This window comes from Sminthopsis crassicaudata, chromosome 3 (assembly GCF_048593235.1).
Source record: "Sminthopsis crassicaudata isolate SCR6 chromosome 3, ASM4859323v1, whole genome shotgun sequence".
Taxonomy (NCBI): Eukaryota; Metazoa; Chordata; class Mammalia; order Dasyuromorphia; family Dasyuridae; genus Sminthopsis; species Sminthopsis crassicaudata.
In genome coordinates this window covers 654,226,095-654,239,241 of record NC_133619.1, presented here as the reverse complement: position 1 = coordinate 654,239,241, position 13,147 = coordinate 654,226,095, and the positions used below count along the sequence as shown (strand labels likewise).

General features: G+C 45.5%; 2 protein-coding genes across 2 annotated transcripts in view; both read right to left on the bottom strand.

Moving 5' to 3' along the window:
- LOC141564697 (zinc finger protein 90-like) overlaps positions 1–2,641 on the bottom strand; it is a 70,815-nt gene extending 68,174 nt beyond the window's left edge. Inside the window, exons 1-2 of the mRNA XM_074307484.1 lie at positions 2,626–2,641; positions 172–263 (exon numbers count right to left, since the gene is read on the bottom strand). The gene's annotated coding sequence lies outside the window, so the exon portion shown is untranslated. The remainder of the gene's footprint in view (positions 1–171; positions 264–2,625) is intronic.
- The window catches only part of LOC141564696 (uncharacterized), a 30,788-nt gene extending 25,340 nt beyond the window's left edge, over positions 1–5,448 (bottom strand). The window contains exons 1-3 of the mRNA XM_074307481.1: positions 5,309–5,448; positions 2,626–2,956; positions 172–263 (exon numbers count right to left, since the gene is read on the bottom strand). Coding sequence (XP_074163582.1) covers positions 172–263; positions 2,626–2,656 — 123 coding nt within the window. The 5' untranslated portion in view covers positions 2,657–2,956; positions 5,309–5,448. The remainder of the gene's footprint in view (positions 1–171; positions 264–2,625; positions 2,957–5,308) is intronic.
- Between the last annotated feature and the right edge of the window lie 7,699 nt (positions 5,449–13,147).

Genomic DNA, 13,147 nt, shown 5'->3' with positions numbered 1-13,147 from the left:
ACAATTTATCAACCTGACTTCGTCTGTCAGAAAAGGCTTGTTTTCTTGAAAATAAAACTGGGGCTCTGGGCCTGCAGAAGGACGTGGGTGGGAAGGACCAAAGGCAAGGAAGGTGATTTATCTGCTCTAAGAAATGAACCAGCATTTGGGAGAGAAAAAAATCCAACTCACCTGGGCTCCGTGTGACAGGAGATCAGAGGTCATTCCTTCCTCCTGCTCTGGGTTCCTCTCTTGGGGAAGGACAGAGTCTTGAGAAGGGAGAGCTGAGGGGAGAAAAGGGGCCATGAGGGAGACTGATCCTGATGTGTAGTCCTCAGACTCAGCAGTGGGAAATCCCCACCCAACCAAGGGGGGTGACTCCACGATCCCTATAAAAAGAGGTCAAAGGGCTCTGCGTAGGGAAAGGCTAAGGAGAGGGGCTCCAGGGCCTAAGACCCTGACCCAGACCCAGGTCAGAGCAGGCCCACTGAGGGAACTACTCAGGTCTGAACCGTGCCAAATGTTTGGCGAGGTGCTGCAAACTGTGATCCTCTCATAGAAGGGATAATAATCATAATCAGTCTCCCAGTATTCATAGCACACTCCTATACAGAAAGCATTAAAGTTTGAAAAGCACTTTCAAATATTATCTCATTTCATCCTCTCAAACACCCTGGAAGATAAGTGCATTTATTACTGCCACATTACAGATAAGGAAACTGAGGCAATGCCCAGGATCCCATGGCTGCTCAGTGACAGAGTAAACTCCCATTCTTCTGGCTCTAGCTCTGGTCAGCAGGCCACCCGACTTCCTTGGGAACAAATACCCCAATTCTCCTCTCTAACTCCTCGGGTGCAATCAGACCCCATTTTTAGGGTTCTTTAGATAAAGTCATTTTCTCCCCGTACAATCTCAAAGAGGCCTGGTGGATATGGCCCCCAAATTAGGGCAATACAGTTTTAATGTCAGCTGACATAAGCTTCTCATTTGATTTCTAGGATCTCAATTTGCAAATACACAAAATGGGGGAGAAAAAATGACATCATAGATTTGTAGAACAAGATGACGTTTGGGTAAACATTTAAAAAATAACAGCTAACTGCCAGTGCTTTCTGAATGGGGCCTGCTAGTCCTCCTTCAGGAACAACTATCAGAAAATTATTTTCCCACCTTGATTTCTTGGGGAGCATATTTCCAGCAGAGGGAGGGGAAGACAAAAAGAGGGCTGGAAGATGGAGCGATTCTGGGGCTCACTGCAGGCTTCAAGTATTCTCATGTAAGGAGGCTGATACCCCGAGAGCTTCCTCTAAGACAAGGCCTTCATCTGGGGACTAGGATATCTCACAGTGTTTATCACTCGCTTTCAAGGGTCCGCGAACTTGGAGAAGCCAATAAATTATATCTTTATTTTCACTAACCTCTAAGTTTTCTTTTCCTTCCATTAAAAAAAAAAAAAGGTATTCTGTGAAGGGATCTATGGGGGTCCAGCAGAAAGTCAGAGCCCATAAACCAAAAAAAGAGCAAGAAGTTACGGACAGTGGACTCCCCCAAGTGGGGCTCAGAGATGAGAAGGGCCTCCCCGGTGTGAAAAGCACATCCCTGCAGCGACTATCCACAACCATTTGTGTGTCATGGACCCCTTTGGCAATCTGGCAGAAATTCTTCCCAGAAGCATGTGTTTAAATGCATAAAACAATACACCAATTGCAAAGGAAAGCATTATATTGATAGTTATCAACATATTTTAAAAACTAGGTTCATGGACAACAGTTTAGGAAGCTCTGAGCTAGAACATGGAGAGAAGAGTGTAATCAAATAGCAACAATCAATCGATCAATAAGCATTTATTAAGTGCCTAGTGGGGACACCAAGGAAGGTAAGAATCTGAAAGGACAAGAGATCACGTTGGATACCCACCACCGGCCTGTCTACTTCTATTATAATCAATTTGAAGTGTCCTACATAGAAATGCTAACATTTATTTGGGGTTGTGTGTGCGTGTGTGTGGGGGGCAGTTGGAGTGAAGTGACTTGCCTAGGGTCATACAGCTACTAAGTATTACATGTCTGAGGCTGGATTTGAACTCTTTTTGACTTCAGAGCTAGTGCTCCATCCCCTTTGCCATCCAGTCGCCCCAATAGTTAACATTTATAAATACATTATTTTACTTGTTCCTCCCTGGGAGGGTAGGCGCTATTATTATTCCCATTTTACAGATGAGAGTACTGAGGAAGAGGTTAAGTGACTTTCCCAGGGTAATTAATACATCAGTAGCGTGTTTAGGGCTGGATCTGAGATCTACCACACAATCCACTAGTGACTCCACATATCTACGTGGGTTTATCCATAGCTGTGTGTAAATACTGACAGATACATAGTTTTTTCCACACAAGCAGATCTTTGGATGGTTCTGGATCTGTGATTCCATCACAGTTCAGAATGATCAGCTGACTCTCTTCAGTTACAATGGATCAGAACATCTTTTCCCCAATGGGCTGACCCACTGACAATGAAGAGCCCCAATGACATCCTCGGGCACGGACCTCATTGGAGCGGGGCTGGGGGCACGGGGACAACACCCCAGGAATTCAAACTCAGAACAGGACTTGCCGGGCCGCCCGCCCACCAACTCTGGTCATCCTCACCTCTCCCAACCACTTGGGCCAGGTTCTCCATGATCACCTCGGCCTCGCGGGATGCTCTGGCTTTACTCCAAAGGCAAGATGGAGAAGTGCCTTTCCCATCAGCCTGTGTCCAGCAGCAGGAGCCCTCTCCGAGGGATGCCGGGGTCCCAAGGCCACTCCCTTTCCCCTAAGTCTCTGTTGAGGCTCCTTGGCCTTCACTAGGCCCGCACAAACTCAGGGTCCATCTGGCCAGACCAGCATCCCAGGAGCCCGTCTGCCGCGGAGGAGCTTCTGCCGGCACTCGTGGAGTGGCTCGGTCGCTGATCTCAGCCCGGGCTCCTGCACAAAGGCCCTGCATCGACAAAGAGACCCTAGTGAACTTCATCCATTCCCAACACTCGATAATCACCCTTCAATGGGACAGACACCGGGCCGTCTGAGTCTCCAAAACCTAGGCCAAAGCCTGGCCGCCGACACACCAGCTAGACTAGCACAAGGCATTTTTCTTTCTCTCTCTACGAAGCAGATAAGGAGGAAGAGTAGATTCTTTGAAGCAGGGCCCCTCAAAAATGGGGGAGGAATCTTTGTTTTTGTATCTCATGTTCTTTTACTGTGATATTATCTCCCCCATTGGAATGTGAACTCTTCCAAGGAAGGGTGTAACATTCTCCAGAAACTGCCGACGGCTCTCCGGGAGGAGATCTGCTGTCTCAACTCAATCCCAGACTGGACCCTTCTTCCTCCAGAGCGCCTGTCCTAGAGTAGACCACTCCTAGCTCAATGTTGTTTTCCTTTATCCTCCCAGAGAATGGGTGTGTGAGAACTCAAAGGCTTGTGGGAATATTACTTCAACCAATGAACTTGCTCCTTTTAAAGATTGTGTAAACTCCTTTTCATATGTAAACTCCTCCTCAGAAGTTCAAAGGGGGAAACTCCCCTTAAAGGCCAGAACCAAAGGTGTGAATTCTGAGCCAGAGAATTGTTATCACCTTGTAATCCTAACAGTCATATATACATATGTTGTATTTAATTTATTCTCTAACATATTTAACATGTGCCATCTGGGGGGAGGGGGGAGGAGGGGAAAAATTGTAACAAAAGGCTTGGCAATTGTGCGTGTTGTAAAATTACCCATGCATCTCTCTGGTAAATAAAAGCTATTAAAAAATGCTTGCGGAACATGATTAAAACGATTGCACGTGTGTAACCGCTACTAAATTGCTTGCTGTCTTGAGGAAAGGGGACACCAGGAAAGGAGGGAGAAAAACTGAGAACTCAAAATCACACAGAAATGAATACTGATGTGTCATTGGAAAAATAAAATCCTGGTAAGTAAGAAATAAAAAGCCGCCGCTGACTGGACGGGGCAAGTCCTGGGCATGGAAGGGCAGTTGAATAAATGCTTGTTGAAACTGAGCCGGACCAAGGCCGGGCCAGGGAGAGCCCCCCCTCCCCCACCCTCGGGGCTCCCTGAAGATCACGCTGGGAACGCGTCTGAGGCCAAGTCGGCTCCTCTCAGGGCTCCCGCTCACATCCGGGTGTTTGACCCCCGGAAGGGTCAGGTCTCTAAAGCCCAGACTGAGAATCTAGGAGCATGTGGGGGGGTCAGACATAAGAGACGAGGAAGGGGCTTGCAGGAGAGGTCCCCTGGGAAAACAAGAGGACCCTGGAATAAAGCCCGCGAATTGGGGGCAGCCGTGCCCGTGTGGAGGGGGTGCGGGCAGCTGCCTCTCCTCCTCCTCCCCCCCCCTCCAAGCAGGACTCCTCCCCGGGTCCCTCCCCAGTGCTCGCAGCTTGCCCCCCCCCCGTCCCCCCCAGCAATCCTGCCCCAAAGGTCCTCCCAGCGGAGCCAGGCGCCTCTCGGCCCCGCCCTGGCGTCCCGCCCACCGAGTCCCGGCGGCCCCCACCTGACCTCCGGTCTCCCCATCACAACACCAGCTGGAGGGGGCGGGGCCTCGCAGGCCCTCCCCCTCCAGCGCTCCACTTTGGTAACTAAATAAACGCCGGCGCGGGTGCTTTCCGATAAACAGGTGGGGGGACACGTGACTGTCCTAAGAACTACAGCCCCCCGGGACAATAAGGGATTCTCGCCCTCCGCAACCCACTCCCCAGGGCTCCGGGCCCTCCTGGACGCGGACGTAGCCACTCGCGCCCCTGCGGGCAGGCCTGTCCTCCCTCCGGGAGGGACACCGGGCCGGGAGGCCCCGGGGGCGCGGCGAGCTCACCAAGGCCTCAGGCTGGGCATCCTCGGACCCTCGGGGGCACCAGCGGGGCAGGAGAGGGGGTCCGGGTCGGTCTCCCATTCCCGCCCCGCCCCGCCCCGCCCCTCCCCGCTGCACACCTGGGTGTGCACGCGCACGCACACAAGCCCACACACACTCACGCACAAACACATTCAGACCTCTTCCCCCCGGCGAGCACCCCGTTTCTCGGGCACTGACACAGCCTCCGACCCTCCGGAAGGCCACGCTCACGCACGCACGCGCGCGCACCCCCCCCCCCGGGAGTACACACACTTCGACTGACATCAGTACCCGGTTACAGACGCTAGCACCAGACCCGGGCGACCCCAGAGCCCTCGGCCCAGCAGGGCCTCCCCCAGCTCCCCGGGTCTCGTGCAAGAGCACGCATGCTCACAGACACGCACACCCACACTCAAACATCTCAGGGAACCCCAGCTTCCCTCCCTCCCCCTTTTCCTCACCGGCGCTGCAGAGCAGACCCACGAAACAAAGGCTCGAAGGAACGTCCGGGCCCCACGGAGAACAGCGCCTGCGCGTCTCGAGCCCCGAAACTACAACTTCCAAGACGTCTCTAGAATCGATGCGATCTGGATCTGAAGGCGCAGGCCCCGTCCGCGGTCCCGACGATTTCTGGGAAATGGAGTCTTCTCTGCCCCTGTGCCTAACGAACATCAGGAACCGCCGGGTTCCCGAGACTCCATTTCCCAGAGAGCCCAGCGACGCCCGTGTGACCTGAGTTTTTAGGGCCACGCTCTGGGGAAGAAGCAGGAAGGGGGCAGGGGGCAGGGGGCAGATGGGATCTGACTCCAAGGATGGAGCCCCGGCTCCCACAAAGAATCCTCCCATTTATACAAGTTATAAAACAAAGTTCAGATGCTGAGCAAAGCAAGCAGAAGCAGGAATACACTGTACACAACAACAGCAAGAACGATGAACCATGAAAGGCTTGGTTCTTCTCAGTGGGTCAGTGATCCAAGGCGATCTCAAAAGACTTTGGACAGAAAATTCCGTCTGAACCCAGAAAAAACTAAGAAGACAATGCAGAGCAACACATCCCATGTTCACTTTTTTCTTGTTTTTTTAAAATCTCTTCCATGGTTTTCCCTTTTTGCTCTGATTTTTCTCTCCCAATAGGATTCATAAAGCAGGGAATATTAAAAAGAAATAAAATTGCTACAATTAAAAATAAAAAAAAGACAAAGATCCGGGAGAGCATATATAAGAGTGAAGGAGTTCTCCCAGTGGGAACCAGATAACTTCACTCCGCCAGAGTCTCAGGTCTCGCCCAAAGGGAAATCCCTGCACAGCTGGACATAGGGGCGTGCTAGAGTCCTTTATATTAGCTTCTTCCCAGAATCTTTCTTCATGGACCCGAAGAGAGTTTGAAATAAAAGTCTTTTCTCAAATTTGAGAGAAGTTACCGAGATAAAATCGACAGGCCTTGCAGTAGATTTGTTGGAGTTCAAGGGAGCCCCCCAGAATGTTGCAGATCCAGAACGGTGTAAAAATTTGCGGGCTTGGACCCATCTCCAGGTTAAGGGGCAAAGTTGATTATAATTGCGACAATTAAAAAGAGCTAAATTCCTAAAGAAGTTAACAAAGAACCAAGAGCAGGAAGGTAAATTTATAGGAAAAAGTGAGAGGGACCAGGTGCTCCATGTCACTGATAGGCTAATTTTAAGGCTTGGAGGCGGGGTTGAAGAATGGTCTGGCTCTGACTTTGTGGGCAGGTATAGTACCCATAATTCTCTGGCAGAGCCCATGAGGGAGAACCTCCCCAGACGGAGACTTGTGACTTAAAGATGGTGGCAATGGTATCCAGGGGGAGCCAAGGGTTTTCAGATTGAACAAATACTTGGAAGTTCACGGTCAGGAGCCTAGAAGAGACAGAGCTAATGGAAAGGCTGAATGACAGTTGGCATGGAAACAGTAACAACACCCTTGCAAGCAGAAGCTTTCTACTCTTAGGGGAAAAGACTTAGGAGGGTGATTTATTAAAAAGAAAAATAAACAGGACAAATTTCCACACTCATAACAAATTTGAATAAAACCAACTTTTCATTGATATAATACAAAATATCCCATTACGTTACATTCCTCCAAGGAAACTGATTGCATTAAAATACTCTTATTGTGCTCATGGCTTCTACTGACCACTTATTTTGATGATAGAGATTTTGTACAAGAGGAAAAATCAGGGACATGATAATAACAGCATGATTATAATAGGGCCCCAAACAGGTCCTTCAAGCTTCAGCCTGAGAGCACATGAAATTCAGAGTGACTTGCCAAGATCGTGTACTAGACATGACAGAATTAATAATTCTTAGCTCTATTTCACCATTGACTCAGGTCATCACCACCATCAGACTCAGGAATAATAAGGGGGAAACAAAGAAATAGAACTGGGAACTGAGAAGGATCCGACCTTGAGCAGAGGCTAAGGTTGTCCTCCCAGCTCTTCTCCAGATGGACGCCCACCTGCAGAGTTCAGGATGGCCTTCCTCCGATAACTTCTAGCATTTCTCTAGAAAAGTAGGTTACTAGGGGGCCACTAGAGGGTGCAGTGGATAGATCACCAGCCCTGAATTCAGGAGGACCTGAGTTCAAATCTGACCTCAGACACAACACTTCCTGGCTGTGTGACCCTGGGCAAGTCACTTCACCCCAGCCTATTAAAAAAAAAAAAAAAAGTAGGTTACTGACAATCATACCCAAATTCAAAACGAAGAAGAATATAATTTACAGTCCCAAGAGATTTATCTCTTAATAGCAATCTCTACTAATCATAGCTCAGGGCTACATACATTATTTTTACTCTCATGAAGTTGCAATAAACAAGCTTATAAACAAACATAGCAAACACATTTCTTGTTTGGGAACTATACATCCCAAACAAGTTCATTTTTTAGGTCTGACCACTTGCCTACACTGATGGTTTAAAGAAAACAGTCAAGGTTACAAATTAAGAGGCCCCAGAGCAGGGACTGGGCTTGTTGTTGTTCACCCAAAGTATCAGCTTCCTTGGGCTGTGCTATTTGATACCTTTCCTGACTCTGTGAAAGGGGAAAATGGTGCTGCATACCCTCATACCTGAAGGCAAACTGACAAGGCTTTCACCTCCTCCCTCTTGTTCCGCACACAGTAATTACCAATTTTAGGTTTTAACATAAAGTCAAATAACTTAGTTAACCATCTTAGAATTTTCATAAGTAATAGATAAATAGTTTTAGCTGTAATTTCCTCTTAATTTTCTAGCAAAAATGGAACTATCAGGGACAGCTAGGGGGCGCAGTGGATAGATCACCAGCCCTGAATTCAGGAGGACCCGAGTTCAAATCTGGCCTCAGACGTAAGCAGGGAGTTCAGACAGCCTTTTCCTTTTCAACAGACCTTTGATGATGAAGAAACCTCTACCTTCTATAAAGTAGCCCGTTCTACACTTGAATGTTTTTTTGTTTTATTTGTTTCTCTTTACACTCCATCTTAGAAACTTTATTAGCTACCAGATACTGTCAAGAAACAAAATCTGGGGCAGCTAATTGGTGTAATGAATAGAGTGGAAATCCGGAGGACCTGAGTTCAAATCTGGTCTCAGACACTTAACACTTTCTGGCTGTGTGACCCTGGGCAAGTCACTTTTAATCCCAACTGCCTCAGGAAAAAAAACAAAACAAAACGCAAACAAAACAAAACCCCCCAGATAACTCATGGAGCTGTACATTGCCAATTGCCTATTTTCCAATCTAGTTGTCCTGTAAGGATCTCAAATCAAACATGTCCAAAACAGAAATCATTATTTTTCTCTACAAACCCATCAAACTTCCCCATTTCTGTTGGGAACATAAGCATATTTAATCATTCAAGTTTAAAAATCTCATCAGCCTTCTCTTCCCACTCTTTTCTACATATTATGTTGCTCAGGCCTATAACCACACCCACAAAGATGTGCTGTTAAATGTTTAACAACAGAATCTTGGGGGTGCAGGATGAATGAGGACATACTTTTAAATTTGACCTGCATGATTAGCATTTTCTCCATCACTGTAGATAACCATTAAAATAAACCATTATTGCTAATTTCTGAGGTGGAAATTACTAGAAGTGTAATGCCAGGACCAGTTCAGAGTGCAATACCCTTCTTTCCAGTGGTATGATCTACCTTCATCATGTCTTGTAATCTTGTAGTAGCCTCCTATCAGGTTGCATCTACTCTCCCTTCCTTCTTATCCATTCTAATCCATACAGCTATCTGAGAACACTGATTTGACCCTGTTAATCCTTTACTCAAAAACTCAAATAGAGAATCAAATAGAAATTTCTCTTTTTGCCATTTAAAGTACTTCTTAATCTGGTTCCAGACCAGCTTTTGGCCAGAAAAAGAGTATATTTACAAAAGCAAGTAAAAGTGCAATGGTTTTGCGTCTTACAAATCTAATCAAAAGAAAGGAGCTTCAAATTAATCACAGAATGAAGTCTGTGATCAATATTGGTTACAACGCTGTAATAACTATGATTTTATATATATTATTTGGCGCCATAAATGATGGAATGCTAATAAAGTCATGAAATCTGTAGGACTTAATAGTCTGAAAGGGGGTGTCGATAGTGAGGATTTCAAGATGGCCCCTAGGTCATGAGCCTGACAGATGGAGACTTAGATGTTGTCCTACAATAATAGGGAAGTTGGGGCATATGGAGTGTCCAAGGAGAACTAAGGAGTCCACATTAAGTAGATGGACACTCACTTGTGTCTCCAAGAATGTATAACAGAATCATCCACATCCTGGCAAAACCATCCCCACAGATGGGCTAAAACAGGGTGGGAGTAATCCTCAAGCCCAGTGGCGAGCTTGGGAGCCCCCCGTGTGAAGACTTCTCTGGCAGGATGGACAGAGGAGAGCAGTTTGTCCCAGGGTCCATGCAGGGGACTGGAGTGGGTGGTAGGAAGTGCTTGGTCAGACATGGCTAAGGCCAAGGTCATCCACTGAGTCCCAGCTACTGCTGACCCTCCTGAGGGTTTGATGGCTGTGGAAGAGAGAGGAAGGCTGATGACTCCCTTAATCCAACTCACCCATGATCAAGAGATCACCATGTGATGTCATTGGCTCTCTTCCAAGATGAAAGAGAAACAACTTACGCTTTTGTTTTCAATTGTTTATCACTTGTGTCCAAACCCTCATTTGGGCAAAGATGGAGTGTTTTGCCATTTTTTTCTCCAGCTCATTTTATAGATAAGGAAATTAAGGCAAACAGGGTTAAGTCACAGCTGGTAAACATCTGAGAATATCTGAATTCATGAAGAAGACCAGGTCTGGCATTTTATCCCCAGGTCACCTAAAAGTGGTCCAATGACCACAAACATTTACGTGACGGAGAGCCTGCACTTTCCACTGTTCTGACTCATTTGACCTTTCCTGTCACCACAGTAGTTTTCTATGGTCAGATTCTTTTTTGTTGTTTTTTGTTTTTGCTCATTTTCATAGCCTGTTTCCTGACTTTGGTCTTAGTTAAAGTTAGCTTCTGTTCCTGGAGTAAAAGGGGGGTACTGTCCCAAGTTCCAGCTCTTTCTTGCTGTTATTTTCAGAAATAGCTCTGGGCGTTTAAGTTTCTTGTTCTGGAAAATGGCTTCACCCTCACCTTTTGTTGGTTTTACTATTCCAGAACTCATTTTGAGGCATTATTTTAGAACTGTTTGGAGGGGAACTTGGGAGAGCTCAGGTGAAACCCTTCCCTTATTCTCCATCTTGACTCCATCCCTTGTGCACCTTTCCCTATTTGATGGACACCTACTTTGTTACTGATTCTTCACTGTCACAAAATATATTGTTCTAAATATTTTGATGCATTTGGGAACTTTTTTTTTTAATCAATGGCCTCCTACTGGATATAAATCCAGCAGTGGGGTCTCTAGATAGTCAAGGGGTATGGACATTTTAGTCACCTTATTTGCATAATTCCAAATTGCTTTCTAAAATGGTTGTATCATTTCACAATGTATTGGTGTAACTGTTCTTCTACACCACCTCCAAAATATGTGTGAATATACAAATACATGCATGAATATATGCATATATTCATGCATATGTATATATATATATATATATATATATATATACATACATGTATTTATATGTGGTTTATGTAATTTTTTTTCCCATTTTTGATGGAAATTCAAAGGCAGATAGCCTTCTAACCATGTTAGCCAGTAGTCCTTTATTTCAGGAAGCACAAGAATCTCATTCTAAATATCATCAGGCTGCTCGAGCTTTACGTTTACAATTTGGAATCACAAGAGAGGAAGCTAGGAGCATAGTAAAAAGCTGTACAGCTTGTCTTCCTTTCCATGCTCCTACACTCCCTCCAGGGAAGAATCCTCGTGGTTTGAGACCCAATGAAATCTGGCAAATGGATGTGACCCATTATAAATCTTTTGGTCGTCTATCTTTTATTCATGTCGTGGTAGACACCTTTTCAGGATTCACATTTGCAATGCCAGCAGCAAAAGAGACAGCCCGAGTGGTCACTGAATTCCTTATACAAGCTTTTGCAATTATGGGTGTGCCACAAGCAATAAAAACAGACAATGGACCTGCATATACGTCCAAACATTTTACACACTTTTGTGCACAGTATAAGATTTTACATACCACGGGCATACCCTTTAATCCTCAAGGGCAGGCAATAGTAGAGAGAAGAAACAGAGATATTAAGACACTCCTCCAAAAACAAAAGAAAGGGGGAGCCACAGGTAGCCCTAGGGAACTTCTAAATTTAGTTCTCTATACCATTAATTTTCTAATTTTTGACAAAGATGCACTGGCTCCGGCAGACAGGTTTTATAACCCACCAGAAGGGCAGTGTCCAGTGCGAGCATCTCCACTGTCCTTAGATAATCGCCAGGTGATGCGGAGAGATCCAGAAAGTGGTGAATGGAAGGGACCAGATAGGTTAACTGCCTGGGGGAGAGGGTTTGCTTGTATTTCTTCAGCAGGAGAAGGAATCAGATGGGTGCCAACGAGTCATATTTGCCTTATTCATCAGAGAGAGACAGAAAAAGAGAAAGACCTCAAAATAAAGGAAAAGATCTAAGAAACATCTGACACTGAAAGAGCATGGATAATAAGAAGACTGTTAAAGAACTTTAAAACCAGCAGGAATCATTGGACTTCCTCACACAAGATGAGACTAATGGACAATGGACTTATGGACATTTATAAATTTTCAATTTATGATTATGTTATATACTTCTAGCATGTGTTATGTTACTATGTTACTATGTGCTTATGTAATTTATGTAATTATCTGTAATACTTCCCATATTGATGGATTTATGTTTCAAGGTCATGACTGTCCTATGTTCTAAATCAAAAGAAAGGGGGAGATGTTAGGATTACTAGGTGAGAACTCAGGTTGTCTGGATAGTGACAAGGTGAGAATTCAGGTTTTCTGGACAATTACAAGGTGAGAACTCAGGTTGACTTGATAGAGGGGGCAAGCTCATTGGCTGGGGTGGTTCTTCCCAGAAGCCCTTGCATTATCCCACGCCCATTCTCTGGGAGGATAAAAGAGACAGCACTGGGCGCAGAGAGCAGATCGGCCTGGAGAAGGATAAGAGCTGGAGGAGATTCAGAGCCAGGATTCAAGAAGAAAGACTCTGCATTGCATCAGGCTTGACGAGGCTCTCTGCAGGAAGGGAAGTCACTTCTAAGGACAAGAGTTAACAGCAACTGCCTGGAGACAACGGTTCACTACAGGAAGAAGAATCGGAGAGATTTGAGTAGACACAGCAGATCTCTTCCCAGAGAGCGATCCGGCAGCTTCTGGAGATGACAGCTCGTTACAGCATGCCAAATTCTTATTAGATAAATTTTGATTTTTTCCCCATTTGACCATTTCTTTTTTTATCCTATGTGCATTTTTTTGGGTGAAGAATCTTTCATTTATTTATTTTAATTTTTGTAATTGTGTCTCCAATCCATACTTATAAGAGATATGTGATCTGTTCCTCTTTTATTTTTAAAATAGGATATGATCTTTAATATTAAGGTTTCATATACATTTAGAATATATTGTGAAAAATTGTGTAAGGTTTCAACCTATACTTAATTTCTGCCATACAGTTTTCCCAGCATTTTTAAAATTAAATAAGGAAGTAATTTGTGTTCCACTTTGTCAAACACTTGTTTGTTCTGCAGTTCCATTATTTCTGATTTCCCCTTGCCCGGTCTGACTACTAGATCCTCTACGTCTGATTCATATTCAGTTATGATTCTTAATTGTGTATTCCCCATGCATCG